This window comes from Drosophila miranda, chromosome 3 (genome assembly GCF_003369915.1).
Source record: "Drosophila miranda strain MSH22 chromosome 3, D.miranda_PacBio2.1, whole genome shotgun sequence".
Classification (NCBI taxonomy): domain Eukaryota; kingdom Metazoa; phylum Arthropoda; class Insecta; order Diptera; family Drosophilidae; genus Drosophila; species Drosophila miranda.
This window is the reverse complement of record NC_046676.1, coordinates 11492594-11511962: the sequence shown is the minus strand read 5'-3', so window position 1 is coordinate 11511962 and position 19369 is coordinate 11492594. Positions and strand designations below refer to the sequence as shown.

Sequence of the window (19369 nt, the reverse complement as noted above, 5' to 3'; positions counted from 1 at the left end):
TGCCGCTGCCGGCCTCGGAGATTGAGGATACATGCATACGTACATACATATGTCAAAAAAAGGTCCAACAATTGCGTACTTTTTAAAATTATACAATACAAAACTTTATTTGCCACGACATTCGCTGGAAAGAATTGTGTTATTCCTTGCTTAAATTATGCAATTAAATAATTTGTTAGTTGTGCGAAATCGATTACATATATAATGCCTAGATTATAAAGTCGCAGCTCAGGATTTGGAAGAATATATTTTTGCACAATTTTTTGGATTTACATATATTTAATGCATTAAACGAACACAATTTCCAATTTAATTTAAACTCTAATACAAATTGAATCAAAAAAATAGTCTATCGCATGGGTATAATATATTAGACGGTATATGTACTTTGAGAGACAACGCCGATATGTTCAGCCAGCAAATGTACTCGTTGCCCACTCACACACCTGGCTCTCAGTGTCCTTGTGTATTGTGTATTGCTGTTTGTGCTCGTCCATTCTCTCTCACTCTAGAGGTGTGCCCTTAGGGGGAGGAGCAGGAGTTCCAGTTCCGGTTCAAGATCCCTCCCACTCAGCGGCCACCTAGCCAAGGGGCTGAAGCAGCCGCTCGAGTTGGAGGAACCGAACCATAATCAAGTGAAGAATGCCTTTGTCGTTGATCGCATCGGGGCGGCCATGACACAAACGCGGGACGCACAGCAAAGGGACCCTGATTTTCTATGATTATTATAAGTGTAGGGGACATGAACTTCTGGTCTTACACAAACTTACACGAAACGTATAAACGAACGAAAATATAGGAATACGCTAAAAATTTAAAAATGAAAACAAATTAAACTAAACTAAATATTTGGGGGCATTTGTGAGGGGATGTGAAGTGGGCCCAGACTACTTCTTCAGGCTCTGGCCCACAATGGAGTCCATCAGGGGGCCGCTCAGCTCGATTCTGAGCGCGATCTTCTGGAACTTTTGTCCCTGGTACTTGTTGTAGATGGCCTTCAGCTTGGCCTGTGGTGCATCGCGCGCCAGCTTGGCGATCTGTCGAGTGATGGGTCTCAAGTGCGTGGCCGTGTAGCGAGAGTAGTGGGCCAGCGTCGGTGTCCAGTGCTCGTCGTCGAAGCCAGTGCTGGCACGGTAGTTGCCATTGAGCAAGTGGAGCGCCAGAAACAGCGAGGCTGCTGCAATCTGAAAGAAGCATGGAAAACATTATGACATTACATGATTGAAGTCTGTGTGCCGAACCCACCTCTGACGGCTTATAGCTAGCCATATCGTAGTCGACCAAAGTCAATTCTACAAAATACTTTGACATGGCATGGTGCTCATCCTCTGCCCCAGCGGCCTTTGAGTAGCGCCGAAGGAAACTTATCGGGAGCGGACGCGACAGATTACAATCGATGGCCTTGAAAATCTGTAGCTCCATCATGCGGATCTCCCGGGCCGAGTAGGTGTCATCGGTAATGAAGACAAAGTCGTTAATGGCTGGCGGGAAGAGCTCCTCGTATTTGGTGGCGATGAAGAGGGCCGTCACGCCCACCAGCTGCAGATTGCTGCGCTTCGTATCCTTGACCACCTGCAGATAGCGATCGATGATAGCCACGGCCAGCTGGAAGGTCTCGGCAGCCAGATGGAATTGCAAGTGCACCTCGTTGATCCAGTCGATTAGCACTGCGCGCATCTTGTGGGAGACCTCCTTCTGCCCGGCCAAGTGATCGTTGTGAATCGGCTGCTCGATCTCCAACTTGTACAGATAGTCGTAGATTTCGTTGACATACTCTGAAACGAGCACGAGGTTATCCTTGTCGTGGGCATCGATGTCTTCGATGCCGGCAAATCGCTTGCTGGACAAGGACATTGAAGGCTGAATGGTTGTCGATGGCTTCAGTATGGCACCCCTGACGGTGCTTTCGCTCCTGACCAGACCGATGACATCCTTCTTGATGGCCACAGATGGCTCCTTCTTCACACCGGCCAAACCCATCACTGGTTTGCTCATTGCAGCCCGCAGCTTGGTCAGGGATTTCTTGGACAGATTGCTGTCCTCGCGACGGAATGTGGGTTCAGGCGCATTTACCTGATCGCTGGAGCCGGTCTCCGACTTTGGCTTGACTGTAACTGTTTGGGATTGGGATATGGTCTTGGACTTGATTGGCAATCGATACTTACGCTTGCTGGTCGCCTCAGCGGCCGCCTTGTCGCCACGGATCAGGGTGCTGGCCGAGACCTGACGGGTGAGCAGAACACCCGAGGGGGCGGTATGGGTGCGTACAGAGTTGGCGCGCAGCAGTGCCGCCACTCCACCCTCAGTGGGCTTGGCCAGCACGGCACCGTTGACATTGCTGGCACCCACGGGCTGCTTCTTCCAGTGCGTGTCCACGCGGGCCTTGGCGTTGCGCAACACTTTCGGCAGCTTCGATTCTTTCAATCTGCAAGGAGAATCGAAGCGGTGCGCAATAAGCAAGCGGTTGCACTGGAATGGGAGCTGCACTTACTCTTTCTGGGCCACATCTTTGGCGGCAACGGCGCGGTTCAACCCGCGGTTCTGCAGATCGCCCAAAGCAGGACGTTTTGTGGTTGCCTCATTTGAAGGCACTGTCAATTTCTTAAGTTGGCCCTGGTTTATATTCTCCGAGGCATTCTACAAAAAAAATTTATATCCATTTACAAAAATACATTAAATGGCAATGGCCGGCGGCCATTTTTGCAAAGAACCGTAATACTCCGAGATTTAGTGGGTAATACTAGAGTGATAAGCGGTAAAAGTACCGCAATTGTAAAAGTGCGCCAAAATGCACCCGCGGCTGGCATGGAAAAAACAACAAAGCGATTGACAAACGGAACATTCTCACCCTCTCTCTCTCTCTCTCTCTCTCTTCCCCTCTTCACACTAACGCACTCTATTCCCTCATTCCCTTCTGATCTTTGCTGCCGATGCAGCAATGGCGTCCCTGCGTCGCTATCGGCCCTTTTCTATCATGTCGCTATGAAAATTATTAAACATTAGAAAACTTACCTCATCCCCGCGCGTTTTCAATGGGCCGACCATTTTGACTGGGTTTTTAAACAAATATACAATTAACACACACGAAGCGACGCTTTAGTTATCTTTTCCTTGGTCTTGTTAGCGCGTCGATTTGAATTCGAAACGCAAATTTTTGTTCAGTCACCGACTAATATCTGAGCGATTTTAAATTATTTGATAATATAATTTACAACTGTTAAGTCGAAAGTGACTAGGTTTCTGATTTTTTTTTCTGTCAAGAGTCGGGCTCTGCCGCACGATGCGAAGAAGATTGCAGTTTGAATTTGAAAGGCTATGCAAGTGCTACTTGGGTCTGGGAATATCGATATAAGGAGTCTCCGCTTATCGATGTTTTCGTGCGATAAGCGGAACGATGGATATTTTCCCGGGGAATTTATTTATAAAATATACCGTCTGACCCTCAGAAATATACCGAAAAATACCGTATGATTTTACAAATATACCGTAATCATACTGACGAATTCAAGGTATATTTTTCGAAGTTAGCCCACTTCAGCGCCCTATATTTAAATAGTTCAAGTATGGTAAATTCTTCTTGTAGATTCATGCCATCTTTCATCTGAACGCAAAATTAAACAACAAAACAAACTGCGCTAAAATTATTTAATTTTCATTATTTTCGGTTGAATATTAAAACACCCGCTTGGCTTACAATAGGTTAATCGTTCTACGTCATGGATTGGAATTCCTCGATTATGATATTCCGTCGAATATTATTAGCTATATAGACCATTTAGCCATGCCCACATAATTTTATCCGATTGATGAATCAATTTTCTATTTGACTGGCTTATTTTAAATACTTGCTATTATTGTATTTTGCGTAAAACTAGGTTTTAGCGAAAATGGTAAAAAAAAACGAAAGAAGAAAGTCGGATAGTTCCCTTCTGATCTTTGCTGTCGATGCAGCAATGGCGTCCCTGCGTCGCTATCGGCCCTTTTCAATCATGTCGCTATGAAAATTATTAAACATTAGAAAACTGTTACGAACCTTTTTTTTTCTTCGGGGCAAGGCCGGCTAGCCAGTCATCCCAGGGCTGGGTACTTCCCAAGCCCTCAGGTCGCACAATATACCAACTAATTGGACATCTCGAACAAATTGAAACAACGAAAGTAACCGACAAAAAAAATGCAAACGGACTCTACTCGACAAACAACATTACAGTAACTTCCTTCAACACAGACGTGGACCAGGTCAAGGTGTCGATGTTTTTACCCCTGACGTACCCACCCTACCTGAGATCTGAATAACAACGTTTTGGATCTCCCTCCCATGTGCAGCAGCCTTACCCTCTCGTTGCTGTGGCTCCTCTTCCCCCCCATATGAAATGCTTAGCAATTCATTTTCTTCGTTATAATTTTCACTTCAATTTCCTACTTTTACACGGTATCATCGCTACACTAAGCCTGCCTATTCATTCCCCCTTCATCTTATCATTACGGGCGGTTAATAAATAAATAGATAAATAGAAATAATTAATATAATAAATATAAATAAGTTATATATAGATATAATATGGGCGGACTTAAATTAGGGGATTAACATATACATATAAATGGAGACGTCTAACAAAAATAAATAATGGGAGTAAATAAGTTAATTGATGCTTTTTTTTCTCCCTAAATGGGCGAGGGACCCGCTCTACGTGGCTAGGATTGTGCCTTCGAGCCCAGCAAAAAGCAAGCCAGGATGGCGGAGCTGTGACCTATTCCCTACGGATTGGCCAACAAAAAAAATAAATTTGGGGTTTCTTTACTCCCCCCTTTGGAGCGGACTCACTCTTATGCTCTTGGGTCTCTTTCCCGTCCCGCTAGTCCTGGTTCCTGGTCTCTCACTGATCTGAATCCCCTGGAATCACGGATTTATTTATCTTTTTTTTCCAGGGTGATGGCCACTACTCCATCCTCATCCCACTCACTTTTTCTTTCAGAACAAAAAAAAAATCACTAGATCACTATGTCCGGCGCGCATGCTCCTCCGTTGCGGGAATTTCTTTCTCTGAACCCCCTCTTGGCTTAGCTGCTCTGTTTAATGCTCCCGGGCCGCTGATCCCCATCGCTCTCTCTTCTATCGCCCTTGAACTAGGTTCAAGGGCATGGCCTGATTCGGGCTGCTGGCGGCTCTCTTTTCTTTGGGGTATGGGTGAGTTGGCTTCGGGACTCCGTTATGGGATGAGATCGGAAATCTTCTCTCATAACGGCTCCGGAGAGCGCGCGGAACTCTCACTCTCCAGGTCCAGGTGGCGCCACTCTTCGCTAACCTTTTCCCCTTAAATTTTGGCCTTGCCACTCTGTTCAAACTTCTTTCCTCCACACCGCTTCTATGGGGTATCACCTATCGATATCTTCGCATGCAACAAAACTTACCTCATCCACGCGCATTTTCTTTGGGCCGACCATTTTGACTGGGCTTTTAAACAAATATACAATTAACACACATGAAGCGACGCTTTAGTTATCTTTTCCTTGGTCTTGTTAGCGCGCCGATTTGAATTCGAAACGCAAATTTTTGTTCAGTCACCGACTAATATCTGAGCGATTTTAAATTATTTGATAATATAATTTACAACTGTTAAGTCGAAAGTGACTAGGTTTCTGATTTTTTTTTCTGTCAAGAGTCGGGCTCTGCCGCACGATGCGAAGAAGATTGAAGTTTGAATTTGAAAGGCTATGCAAGTGCTACTTGGGTCTGGGAATATCGATATAAGGAGTCTCCGCTTATCGATGTTTTCGTGCGATAAGCGGAACGATGGATATTTTCCCGGGGAATTTATTTATAAAATATACCGTCTGACCCTCAGAAATATACCGAAAAATACCGTATGATTTTACAAATATACCGTAATTATACTGACGAATTCAAGGTATATTTTTCGAAGTTAGCCCACTTCAGCGTCCTATATTTAAATAGTTCAACTATGGTAAATTCTTCTTGTAGATTCATGCCATCTTTCATCTGAACGCAAAATTAAAGAACAAAACAAACTGCGCTAAAATTATTTAATTTTCATTATTTTCGGTTGAATATTAAAACACCCGCTTGGCTTACAATAGGTTAATCGTTCTACGTCATGGATTGGAATTCCTCGATTATGATATTCCGTCGAATATTATTAGCTATATAGACCATTTAGCCATGCCCACATAATTTTATCCGATTGATGAATCAATTTTCTATTTGACTGGCTTATTTTAAATACTTGCTATTATTGTATTTTGCGTAAAACGAGGTTTTAGCGAAAATGGTAAAAAAAAAAACGAAAGAGGATAGTCGGATAGTTCCCTTCTGATCTTTGCTGCCGATGCAGCAATGGCGTCCCTGCGTCGCTATCGGCCCTTTTCAATCATGTCGCTATGAAAATTATTAAATATTAGAAAACTGTTACGAACCTTTTTTTTTCTTCGGGGCAAGGCCGGCTAGCCAGTCATCCCAGGGCTGGGTACTTCCCAAGCCCTCAGGTCGCACAATATACCAACTAATTGGACATCTCGAACAAATTGAAACAACGAAAGTAACCGACAAAAAAAATGCAAACGGACTCTACTCGACAAACAACATTACAGTAACTTCCTTCAACACAGACGTGGACCAGGTCAAGGTGTCGATGTTTTTACCCCTGACGTACCCACCCTACCTGAGATCTGAATAACAACGTTTTGGATCTCCCTCCCATGTGCAGCAGCCTTACCCTCTCGTTGCTGTGGCTCCTCTTCCCCCCCATATGAAATGCTTAGCAATTCATTTTCTTCGTTATAATTTTCACTTCAATTTCCTACTTTTACACGGTATCATCGCTACACTAAGCCTGCCTATTCATTCCCCCTTCATCTTATCATTACGGGCGGTTAATAAATAAATAGATAAATAGAAATAATTAATATAATAAATATAAATAAGTTACATATAGATATAATATGGGCGGACTTAAATTAGGGGATTAACATATACATATAAATGGAGACGTCTAACAAAAATAAATAATGGGAGTAAATAAGTTAATTGATGCTTTTTTTTCTCCCTAAATGGGCGAGGGACCCGCTCTACGTGGCTAGGATTGTGCCTTCGAGCCCAGCAAAAAGCAAGCCAGGATGGCGGAGCTGTGACCTATTCCCTACGGATTGGCCAACAAAAAAAATAAATTTGGGGTTTCTTTACTCCCCCCTTTGGAGCGGACTCACTCTTATGCTCTTGGGTCTCTTTCCCGTCCCGCTAGTCCTGGTTCCTGGTCTCTCACTGATCTGAATCCCCTGGAATCACGGATTTATTTATCTTTTTTTTCCAGGGTGATGGCCACTACTCCATCCTCATCCCACTCACTTTTTCTTTCAGAACAAAAAAAATCACTAGATCACTATGTCCGGCGCGCATGCTCCTCCGTTGCGGGAATTTCTTTCTCTGAACCCCCTCTTGGCTTAGCTGCTCTGTTTAATGCTCCCGGGCCGCTGATCCCCATCGCTCTCTCTTCTATCGCCCTTGAACTAGGTTCAAGGGCATGGCCTGATTCGGGCTGCTGGCGGCTCTCTTTTCTTTGGGGTATGGGTGAGTTGGCTTCGGGACTCCGTTATGGGATGAGATCGGAAATCTTCTCTCATAACGGCTCCGGAGAGCGCGCGGAACTCTCACTCTCCAGGTCCAGGTGGCGCCACTCTTCGCTAACCTTTTCCCCTTAAATTTTGGCCTTGCCACTCTGTTCAAACTTCTTTCCTCCACACCGCTTCTATGGGGTATCACCTATCGATATCTTCGCATGCAACAAAACTTACCTCATCCACGCGCATTTTCTTTGGGCCGACCATTTTGACTGGGCTTTTAAACAAATATACAATTAACACATGAAGCGACGCTTTAGTTATCTTTTCCTTGGTCTTGTTAGCGCGTCGATTTGAATTCGAAACGCAAATTTTTGTTCAGTCACCGACTAATATCTGAGCGATTTTAAATTATTTGATAATATAATTTACAACTGTTAAGTCGAAAGTGACTAGGTTTCTGATTTTTTTTTCTGTCAAGAGTCGGGCTCTGCCGCACGATGCGAAGAAGATTGAAGTTTGAATTTGAAAGGCTATGCAAGTGCTACTTGGGTCTGGGAATATCGATATAAGGAGTCTCCGCTTATCGATGTTTTCGTGCGATAAGCATTCTTCTTGTAGAACGATGATATTTTCCCGGGGAATTTATTTATAAAATATACCGTCTGACCCTCAGAAATATACCGAAAAATACCGTATGATTTTACAAATATACCGTAATTATACTGACGAATTCAAGGTATATTTTTCGAAGTTAGCCCACTTCAGCGTCCTATATTTAAATAGTTCAACTATGGTAAATTCTTCTTGTAGATTCATGCCATCTTTCATCTGAACGCAAAATTAAAGAACAAAACAAACTGCGCTAAAATTATTTAATTTTCATTATTTTCGGTTGAATATTAAAACACCCGCTTGGCTTACAATAGGTTAATCGTTCTACGTCATGGATTGGAATTCCTCGATTATGATATTCCGTCGAATATTATTAGCTATATAGACCATTTAGCCATGCCCACATAATTTTATCCGATTGATGAATCAATTTTCTATTTGACTGGCGTAAAACGAGGTTTTAGCGAAAATGGTAAAAAAAAAAACGAAAGAGGATAGTCGGATAGTTCCCTTCTGATCTTTGCTGCCGATGCAGCAATGGCGTCCCTGCGTCGCTATCGGCCCTTTTCAATCATGTCGCTATGAAAATTATTAAACATTAGAAAACTGTTACGAACCTTTTTTTTTCTTCGGGGCAAGGCCGGCTAGCCAGTCATCCCAGGGCTGGGTACTTCCCAAGCCCTCAGGTCGCACAATATACCAACTAATTGGACATCTCGAACAAATTGAAACAACGAAAGTAACCGACAAAAAAAATGCAAACGGACTCTACTCGACAAACAACATTACAGTAACTTCCTTCAACACAGACGTGGACCAGGTCAAGGTGTCGATGTTTTTACCCCTGACGTACCCACCCTACCTGAGATCTGAATAACAACGTTTTGGATCTCCCTCCCATGTGCAGCAGCCTAACCCTCTCGTTGCTGTGGCTCCTCTTCCCCCCCATATGAAATGCTTAGCAATTCATTTTCTTCGTTATAATTTTCACTTCAATTTCCTACTTTTACACGGTATCATCGCTACACTAAGCCTGCCTATTCATTCCCCCTTCATCTTATCATTACGGGCGGTTAATAAATAAATAGATAAATAGAAATAATTAATATAATAAATATAAATAAGTTATATATAGATATAATATGGGCGGACTTAAATTAGGGGATTAACATATACATATAAATGGAGACGTCTAACAAAAATAAATAATGGGAGTAAATAAGTTAATTGATGCTTTTTTTTCTCCCTAAATGGGCGAGGGACCCGCTCTACGTGGCTAGGATTGTGCCTTCGAGCCCAGCAAAAAGCAAGCCAGGATGGCGGAGCTGTGACCTATTCCCTACGGATTGGCCAACAAAAAAAATAAATTTGGGGTTTCTTTACTCCCCCCTTTGGAGCGGACTCACTCTTATGCTCTTGGGTCTCTTTCCCGTCCCGCTAGTCCTGGTTCCTGGTCTCTCACTGATCTGAATCCCCTGGAATCACGGATTTATTTATCTTTTTTTTCCAGGGTGATGGCCACTACTCCATCCTCATCCCACTCACTTTTTCTTTCAGAACAAAAAAAAATCACTAGATCACTATGTCCGGCGCGCATGCTCCTCCGTTGCGGGAATTTCTTTCTCTGAACCCCCTCTTGGCTTAGCTGCTCTGTTTAATGCTCCCGGGCCGCTGATCCCCATCGCTCTCTTCTATCGCCCTTGAACTAGGTTCAAGGGCATGGCCTGATTCGGGCTGCTGGCGGCTCTCTTTTCTTTGGGGTATGGGTGAGTTGGCTTCGGGACTCCGTTATGGGATGAGATCGGAAATCTTCTCTCATAAAGGCTCCGGAGAGCGCGCGGAACTCTTACTCTGCAGGTCCAGGTGGCGCCACTCTTCGCTAACCTTTTCCCCTTAAATTTTGGCCTTGCCACTCTGTTCAAACTTCTTTCCTCCACACCGCTTCTATGGGGTATCACCTATCGATATCTTCGCATGCAACAAAACTTACCTCATCCACGCGCATTTTCTTTGGGCCGACCATTTTGACTGGGTTTTTAAACAAATATACAATTAACACACACGAAGCGACGCTTTAGTTATCTTTTCCTTGGTCTTGTTAGCGCGTCGATTTGAATTCGAAACGCAAATTTTTGTTCAGTCACCGACTAATATCTGAGCGATTTTAAATTATTTGATAATATAATTTACAACTGTTAAGTCGAAAGTGACTAGGTTTCTGATTTTTTTTTCTGTCAAGAGTCGGGCTCTGCCGCACGATGCGAAGAAGATTGAAGTTTGAATTTGAAAGGCTATGCAAGTGCTACTTGGGTCTGGGAATATCGATATAAGGAGTCTCCGCTTATCGATGTTTTCGTGCGATAAGCATTTTTCTTGTAGAACGATGGATATTTTCCCGGGGAATTTATTTATAAAATATACCGTCTGACCCTCAGAAATATACCGAAAAATAACGTATGATTTTACAAATATACCGTAATTATACTGACGAATTCAAGGTCTATTTTTCGAAGTTAGCCCACTTCAGCGCCCTATATTTAAATAGTTCAATTATGGTAAATTCTTCTTGTAGATTCATGCCATCTTTCATCTGAACGCAAAATTAAACAACAAAACAAACTGCGCTAAAATTATTTAATTTTCATTATTTTTGGTTGAATATTAAAACACCCGCTTGCCTTACAATAGGTTAATCGTTCTACGTCATGGATTGGAATTCCTCGATTATGATATTCCGTCGAATATTATTAGCTATATAGACCATTTAGCCATGCCCACATAATTTTATCCGATTGATGAATCAATTTTCTATTTGACTGGCTTATTTTAAATACTTGCTATTATTGTATTTGGCTGGCAAAAACCCTCTAGCTGAACCCTCCACGAGGGTGCCGGCTGGGCAATGGACACTGCATTATCCCGGGCGAGGATAATGCACTGTCGCTTGCCTTGCCGGGGGTAATGCAGTGTCTAGCTAAGGCTATGGTCCATCGTCTTCCCGATCTAAAGTCGGGGGAACTGAACCAAGGCCATGGCTAGAGGTGCCTGGCGGCCAGGCATAAAACGCTAGGGGGTGGTCCCCCCGAAAAACATTAAACGGTATGGACCTTCGGGCCAAATATGGAGGTAGATAAGGAGCAAACACGGGTTGGGATGTCAACCCAAACGTCGGTGGAAAGCGTGACTGCTACCACCGGCGGGCACGGGGAGGAGCAATCCTCTCTGCGTGTCGCCAGCGGTCACACCTCGGGCATGGCGGGAGCAGGTCATGTCAGTTGTAATACTACTGCCACAAAAACGATGCGTTGCGGGTGCCGTTGTCGATGCAGACTCGGACCTGGAGAGCGTGCTATCCCTTAGCAAGACCGAAGAGGAAAGCCTTCTCCGCTCGCCGGAACCAGGTACCAGCTCCCTGCGTAGGGAAGGGCCGAAGCGTTCCAGGGGGGTGATGAAGGCAAAAGCTCAGTATAAGGCGGCCCTCAAGTTACTGAGCTGGCTCCAGGGCAAGGCGGATATCTTCCAAGAGGAGAAGTCCAAGCTAGCCTGGGCTGAGCAACGGGTACAGGAGGGCCGCGAATACTACGCGCAGTTGCCGCAGATGAAGGCAACAAACGCTGGATTCGCCAACAAGGTGGAGGAGATGTTGGCCACCAAGAGGCAACGCTCGATCGAGAGTGCTGCCAAAGACACTCCGGCGAGCAAGCGGCAACGCGGGCCCAAAGTGGCCACCCCCCAGCCTAAGACGAGGAAGCCGAGGCAGAAGGCCATGAGCGAGGTGTCCAAGAGACATCTCATTGTGGCCTTGATCGATCGCAGCGATGAGAACGGGAAGATGACGGCGGCGCAGTGGAAGTTAGTCCACGCGCAGCTCGTCGAGGCACTGTTCTCGCGAATGGAGGAGGACCCTAACGCTCCCATGCCCACGTTCGATGGAGCGGGATGGCTGAACGGGGTCAAAATCCTCAAGTGCAACGACGACCCAACGCGGCAGTGGCTGGTGCAGAAGGTGCCCCTACTGGAAGCTCTGTGGGAGGGGGCCAAGCTGGAGGTGGTAGACAGGGAGCTGATCCCGTCCATACCAAAGGCGAAGGTGCTCTTCCCCATTGCTGTCCAGGGGGAGCGAGCACTGAAGCTGCTGCAGAGGAAAAATCCAGACGTGCCAACGGCTGATTGGAAGATTCTGCATGCCGGTAGCCCATTACCCAACGAGGGGGGCCAGCACGTGATCCTCCAGATCAGCAAGGTGGCGGAGGACATCCTGTATCCCAAGTTCGGGAAGATGGCGTGGGGCGTAGGTAGCGTATACCTACGGCTGAAAAAGCGCCACCCCGAGGATAAAGATGCGCACACCCTCCAGGCAGGCGAGGTCGAGAAGGACCTAGGTCTGGAGACCATAGTGGAGGCCGCCCAGGGTCTTGCGCTGGACGACTCGGAGGAGGAGGAGGACGGTGACGGTGACCTGACAAGTCAACCCGTCGTGCGAGGTTGAGTTAGCCACACATGACACTAAGGGTGCTGCAACTCAATCTCCATAAAAGCAAGGTAGCGTCGGCGGAGCTCCTCATTGCCATGGAGCAAGGGCCCGCCGACATAGCTTTAGTCCAGGAGCCGTGGATTGCGTCAGGCAACTCTGTGGCCGGACTAAAGTCCTCAAATTACAGCCTTCTCTAATCAACATCGGTAAGCAGGAACAGAACCGCCGTACTCGTACGAAAGGGAATCCATGCTCATCTTATGTCTCATTACAGCACGGATGACCTGACGGTGGTGATGCTGGAGAGCGAGGAAAAGCGCCTAATGGCAGCTTCCTGCTACATGGCACACGACAGGCCCGCCCCGCCGGAAGAACTTAGGAGTCTGGTGACAGAAGCCGGCTCCAAAAATCTCCAACTCCTCATCGGTGCAGACGCCAACGCCCATCACAATGTGTGGGGAAGCCCTGACACCAACGATAGAGGTGAGTCACTCCTAGACTTTATCTTATCCACTAACTTAGATGTAGCAAACGTGGGGGAGGAACACACCTTCGTGGGTCCCACCTCGTCAAACGTGCTAGACCTAACTCTTGTCACGGGAAAGAGTACCTTGGTATCTGACTGGAGAGTCCTCGAAAGACCATCCTTCTTAGACCATAAGTACATTCAGTTCAAGTGCGAATTCAAACACTCTTCGAAGATAACAGTCTATAGAAACCCCCGAAACACAAACTGGGTAAAGTTTAAAAAGACTGTTACTTCGAAGCTCGCGAATCCGGGCTCAGTGAAATCCGCGGAGGATATAGAGAAGTCCCTAAAGACCCTATCCAACGAGTTACTGAACGCCTACCATGCATCGTGCAAACTCTCGAGAACGAAGAGGAGGTCCAAGCCACTCTGGTGGAACCGAGATCTCTCTCTCCAAAGGAACAACCTCAAGGAATTCTTCAAGATCGCCAAACAAGCGAACGAAGAGATTGTCAATGAGGAATATAAAATCCTACTTAGGAGCTACAAGAAGGAAATACGTAAGGCACAAAGGAACTCGTGGAGAAACTTCTGCTCCAACATTGAGAAAGTGCCCGAAACCGCTAGGCTCCGGAAGCTGCTCTCAAAGCAGCCCACAGTACAGAGCCAACTAAAACTAGACAACGGACAGTGGACAGAGGGCAGTAAAGAAGCCCTAACAGCACTAATGGAGGCGCACTTCCCTGGATGCACCGAGGTCACTGACGCCAAGGAGCATCAGGACCTAGCAACTGAGGAACAGCACCCCCTAATAGGTCTGTTAACCACTAAGAGAATCCACTGGGCCATAGACTCCTTCGCGGCCATAAAAGCACCAGGACTGGACGGGATATTCCCAGCCATGATGCAGTTGACCAAAGAGGTTATTACCCCATGGCTCTTCGCAATATACTCAGCATGCCTAAGTACGGGCTATATCCCCATCCAATGGAGAACCTCGAGGGTTGTCTTCCTCCCTAAGGCAGCAAAGTGCAGCCACGTGAGTCCCAAGGATTACAGACCGATAAGCCTTACCTCCTTTCTACTAAAAACACTAGAAAAGCTGTTGGATTTACACATCAGGAATGAGGTAGGGGGACTGATGTCAACAAACCAACACGCCTACACCAAGGGGAAATCAGTGGAGACGGCACTACACTCGCTAGTAGCCACCATCGAGAGCGCCCTTCACAACAAAAAGTATGCTTTGGGAGCATTTGTGGACATCTCAGGAGCATTCAACAAGTGGCAACAACCGCAATAACAAGTCGCCTAGAAGCGAATAACATACACCCTGCAATCAACGTCTGGATCAAAAACCTCCTAAGTTGTAGACGGGTGCAATCGGAGTGGGGCACCGCTTCCATGGTAAAGGGGGCACACAGAGGCACACCTCAAGGTGGAGTCCTATCGCCACTACTGTGGAATTTGGTGGTCGACGACCTCATTAAGAGATTTGAAAGGAAGGCCCCAAAAATAGCAGCCTATGCAGATGACATAAGCATACTTATTACGGGTGTATGTCCATCGACCCTCAGCTCCATAATGGAACGTACACTCAGGGAGATACGTGAGTGGGCGGAAGAGGTAGGACTCAGTATCAACGCGGACAAGACGGACCTCATTCTCTTTACCAAGAGGTACAAGGTACCGATATGGACCCCCCCGAAAATTGACCAAACTAGGCTGACTCCAAAATCACAGGTGAAATACCTAGGCACAGTACTGGACAGCAAAGTGGCATGGAGGCCCAATGTAGTGGAAAGGGTGAAGAAGGCTACCATTGCGCTTCATGCATCCAAGAAGATGCTCAGCAGCACATGGGGCCTGTCACCTGCTCTAATGCACTGGATCTACATCTCGGTGGTGCGACCAACTCTGCTGTATGGAGCCTTAGTGTGGTGGCAGGCTATTGAAAAGAAGACATACCATAAGCTTATGGAAAAGACTCAGCGACAGGCTCTGCTCTGTATTACAGGGGCGCTGAGGTCAACCCCAACAAAAGCACTCGAAACTATACTCGGAATCGACCCCCTGGACATTCACGCTCGCCTGATTGCGGAAAAGGCAGCACAACGCCTTATAGCATCAGGAAACCTATCCATACAAGGATACGGGCACAGTTCAATTGGCAGGGACATGACCAGATCAACTGATTACATGACCCCCCAAACTTGCCTTGACGTCAAAACAACCACATCTTGGGACCTGAAGACTGGAAAATTGGAAGGGACCAAACTGAGCACCTCAATATATACACAGACGGCTCCAAGATGGAAGGAGGAGTAGGCGCGGGCCTATACTGTACAGACCCTGAGACAAGGCTGTCGTATAAGCTACCGGACCAATGCAGCATATTCCAGGCAGAAGTTTTTGCCATCGGGAAGGCAGCGGAGGTCGCTCTCCTAACAGAAAGAGCACACGATGCGGTCAACCTATTCGTCGACAGCCAAGCGGCGATAAGATCCATGCAGTCGTCCGCGGTCAGTTCCAGAAGCGTCTTGGCGAGCAGGGAGGCATTAGACATCCTAAGCACGACAAAGACAGTGCGGATCTATTGGGTTCCCAGCCACCAGGGCATCGAAGGAAACGAAGCGGCGGACGTACTAGCTAAAGAAGGCGTCGGGCTGGAGAATAGGAGAACCGAGAACGTGCCTGTCTCCCTTAGAACGCTGCAATGCGATCTAGAGAAGCAGGCTATAACACAGACTGATAACAGGTGGAACAGTACCACCACCTGCAAAACCTCGAAGATAATGTGCAAGGAACGCAACGAGAAACTTAGCCACTACCTACTGCACCTACCACGAAAAGACTGTAGATTGCTAGTGGGAATACTTACAGGTAACTGTCTGGCTGCTGCACATGCAGCTAAGCTAGGCATCACCAACAGAGACAGTTGTAGGAAATGTGATGAACCTGGGGCTATCGAAACCCTGGAACATCTCATCTGCTACTGTCCGGCTCTCTCAAGGGCAAGGAGGAGATACCTGGGCGCCCCAGTGCTGGCATCACTGGAAGATGCCTCCAAAAGGACGCCACAGGAACTGCTGGCCTATGCTAAAAACACCTCGATTCTCGGGGACTTTAAAACCACCTAAACACTCCCGCGACGGTTCATACACCCCCCCCCCCCCCCCCCCCCCATCAGGATAACTAAGGGCCAGATTGGCCTATGCGTGGCCCCGCTGAGGGCCGTCCGGGCTAACCTAACCTAACCTATTATTGTATTTTGCGTAAAACGAGGTTTTAGCGAAAATGGTAAAAAAAACGAAAGAGGATAGTCGGATAGTTCCCTTCTGATCTTTGCTGCCGATGCAGCAATGGCGTCCCTGCGTCGCTATCGGCCCTTTTCTATCATGTCGTTATGAAAATTATTAAACATTAGAAAACTTACCTTATCCCCGCGCGTTTTCAATGGGCCGACCATTTTGACTGGGTTTTTAAACAAATATACAATTAACACACACGAAGCGACGCTTTAGTTATCTTTTCCTTGGTCTTGTTAGCGCGTCGATTTGAATTCGAAACGCAAATTTTTTTTTCGGTCACCGACTAATATCTGAGCGATTTTAAATTATTTGATAATATAATTTACAACTGTTAAGTCGAAAGTGACTAGGTTTCTGATTTTTTTTTTCTGTCAAAAGTCGGGCTCTGCCGCACGATGCGAAGAAGATTGAAGTTTGAATTTGAAAGGCTATGCAAGTGCTACTTGGGTCTGGGAATATCGATATAAGGAGTCTCCGCTTATCGATGTTTTCGTGCGATAAGCATTCTTCTTGTAGAACGATGGATATTTTCCCGGGGAATTTATTTATAAAATATACCGTCTGACCCTCAGAAATATACCGAAAAATACCGTATGATTTTACAAATATACCGTAATTATACTGACGAGTTCAAGGTATATTTTTCGAAGTTAGCCCACTTCAGCGCCCTATATTTAAATAGTTCAACTATGGTAAATTCTTCTTGTAGATTCATGCCATCTTTCATCTGAACGCAAAATAAAACAACAAAACAAACTGCGCTAAAATTATTTAATTTTCATTATTTTCGGTTGAATATTAAAACACCCGCTTGGCTTACAATAGGTTAATCGTTCTACGTCATGGATTGGAATTCCTCGATTATGATATTCCGTCGAATATTATTAGCTATATAGACCATTTAGCCATGCCCACATAATTTTATCCGATTGATGAATCAATTTTCTATTTGACTGGCTTATTTTAAATACTTGCTATTATTGTATTTGGCTGGCAAAAACCCTCTAGCTGAACCCTCCACGAGGGTGCCGGCTGGGCAATGGACACTGCATTATCCCGGGCGAGGATAATGCACTGTCGCTTGCCTTGCCCGGGTAATGCAGTGTCTAGCTAAGGCTATGGTCCATCGTCTTCCCGATCTAAAGTCGGGGGAACTGAACCAAGGGCATGGCTAGAGGTGCCTGGCGGCCAGGCATAAAACGCTAGGGGGTGGTCCCCCCGAAAAACATTAACCGGTATGGACCTTCGGGCCAAATATGGAGGTAGATAAGGAGCAAACATGGGTTGGGATGTCAACCCAAAAGTCGGTGGAAAGCGTGACTGCTACCACCGGCGGGCACGGGGAGGAGCAATCCTCTCTGCGTGTCGCCAGCGGTCACACCTCGGGCATGGCGGGAGCAGGTCATGTCAGTTGTAATACTACTGCCACAAAAACGATGCGTTGCAGGGTGAGCCGCGCGGGTGCCGTTGTCGATGCAGACTCGGACCTGGAGAGCGTGCTATCCCTTAGCAAGACCGAAGAGGAAAGCCTTCTCCGCTCGCCGGAACCAGGTACCAGCTCCCTGCGTAGGGAAGGGCCGAAGCGATCCAGGGAGGGGATGAAGGCAAAAGCTCAGTATAAGGCGGCCCTCAAGTTACTGAGCCGGCTCCAGGGCAAGGCGGATATCTCCCAAGAGGAGAAGTCCAAGCTAGCCTGGGCTGAGCAACGGGTACAGGAGGGCCGCGAATACTACGCGCAGTTGCCGCAGATGAAGGCAACAAACGCTGGATTCGCCAACAAGGTGGAGGAGATGTTGGCCACCAAGAGGCAACGCTCGATCGAGAGTGCTGCCAAAGACACTCCGGCGAGCAAGCGGCAACGCGGCCCCAAAGTGGCCACCCCCCAGCCTAAGACGAGGAAGCCGAGGCAGAAGGCCATGAGCGAGGTGTCCAAGAGACCTCATTGTGGCCTTGATCGATCGCAGCGATGAGAACGGGAAGATGACGGCGGCGCAGTGGAAGTTAGTCCACGCGCAGCTCGTCGAGGCACTGTTCTCGCGAATGGAGGAGGACCCTAACGCTCCCATGCCCACGTTCGATGGAGCGGGATGGCTGAACGGGGTCAAAATCCTCAAGTGCAACGACGACCCAACGCGGCAGTGGCTGGTGCAGAAGGTTCCCCTACTGGAAGCTCTGTGGGAGGGGGCCAAGCTGGAGGTGGTAGACAGGGAGCTGATCCCGTCCATACCAAAGGCGAAGGTGCTCTTCCCCATTGCTGTCCAGGGGGAGCGAGCACTGAAGCTGCTGCAGAGGCAAAATCCGGACGTGCCAACGGCTGATTGGAAGATTCTGCATGCCGGTAGCCCATTACCCAACGAGGGGGGCCAGCACGTGATCCTCCAGATCAGCAAGGTGGCGGAGGACATCCTGTATCCCAAGTTCGGGAAGATGGCGTGGGGCGTAGGTAGCGTATACCTACGGCTGAAAAAGCGCCACCCCGAGGATAAAGATGCGCACACCCTCCAGGCAGGCGAGGTCGAGAAGGACCTAGGTCTGGAGACCATAGTGGAGGCCGCCCAGGGTCTTGCGCTGGACGACTCGGAGGAGGAGGAGGACGGTGACGGTGACCTGACAAGTCAACCCGTCGTGCGAGGTTGAGTTAGCCACACATGACACTAAGGGTGCTGCAACTCAATCTCCATAAAAGCAAGGTAGCGTCGGCGGAGCTCCTCATTGCCATGGAGCAAGGGCCCGCCGACATAGCTTTAGTCCAGGAGCCGTGGATTGCGTCAGGCAACTCTGTGGCCTGACTAAAGTCCTCAAATTACAGCCTTCTCTAATCAACATCGGTAAGCAGGAACAGAACCGCCGTACTCGTACGAAAGGGAATCCATGCTCATCTTATGTCTCATTACAGCACGGATGACCTGACGGTGGTGATGCTGGAGA

The 19369-nt window shown here is 47.1% G+C and overlaps 1 protein-coding gene and 2 long non-coding RNA genes across 5 annotated transcripts; all 3 read right to left on the bottom strand.

Moving 5' to 3' along the window:
• Positions 1 to 228: 228 nt before the first annotated feature.
• Positions 229 to 16831, bottom strand: LOC117185730 (G2/mitotic-specific cyclin-B-like). Of its 3 annotated transcripts, none has more exons than XM_033390614.1 (5): positions 3013 to 3316; positions 2492 to 2637; positions 2166 to 2425; positions 1246 to 2114; positions 229 to 1184 (listed from the first exon to the last, which is right to left on the bottom strand). In XM_033390614.1, exons 1-5 carry the CDS (start codon positions 3043 to 3045, stop codon positions 888 to 890), a joined length of 1605 nt encoding a protein of 534 aa, XP_033246505.1. In that variant the 5' UTR covers positions 3046 to 3316; the 3' UTR covers positions 229 to 887. The 3 variants fall into 3 exon arrangements, with proteins under 3 accessions (XP_033246505.1, XP_033246507.1, XP_033246506.1); XM_033390616.1 differs by lacking the exon at positions 3013 to 3316 and adding an exon at positions 16567 to 16831 and having other exon boundaries at positions 888 to 1184; XM_033390615.1 differs by lacking the exon at positions 3013 to 3316 and adding an exon at positions 5410 to 5457 and having other exon boundaries at positions 888 to 1184.
• Positions 4555 to 5403, bottom strand: LOC117187780. The gene is made up of 3 exons (XR_004472355.1): positions 4962 to 5403; positions 4823 to 4891; positions 4555 to 4755 (listed from the first exon to the last, which is right to left on the bottom strand). It is a non-coding gene; the product is annotated as an uncharacterized LOC117187780 (long non-coding RNA).
• LOC117187779 lies at positions 9326 to 10485 on the bottom strand. Its single transcript, XR_004472354.1, has 3 exons — positions 9733 to 10485; positions 9594 to 9662; positions 9326 to 9526 (listed from the first exon to the last, which is right to left on the bottom strand). It is a non-coding gene; the product is annotated as an uncharacterized LOC117187779 (long non-coding RNA).
• Positions 16832 to 19369: the final 2538 nt, after the last annotated feature.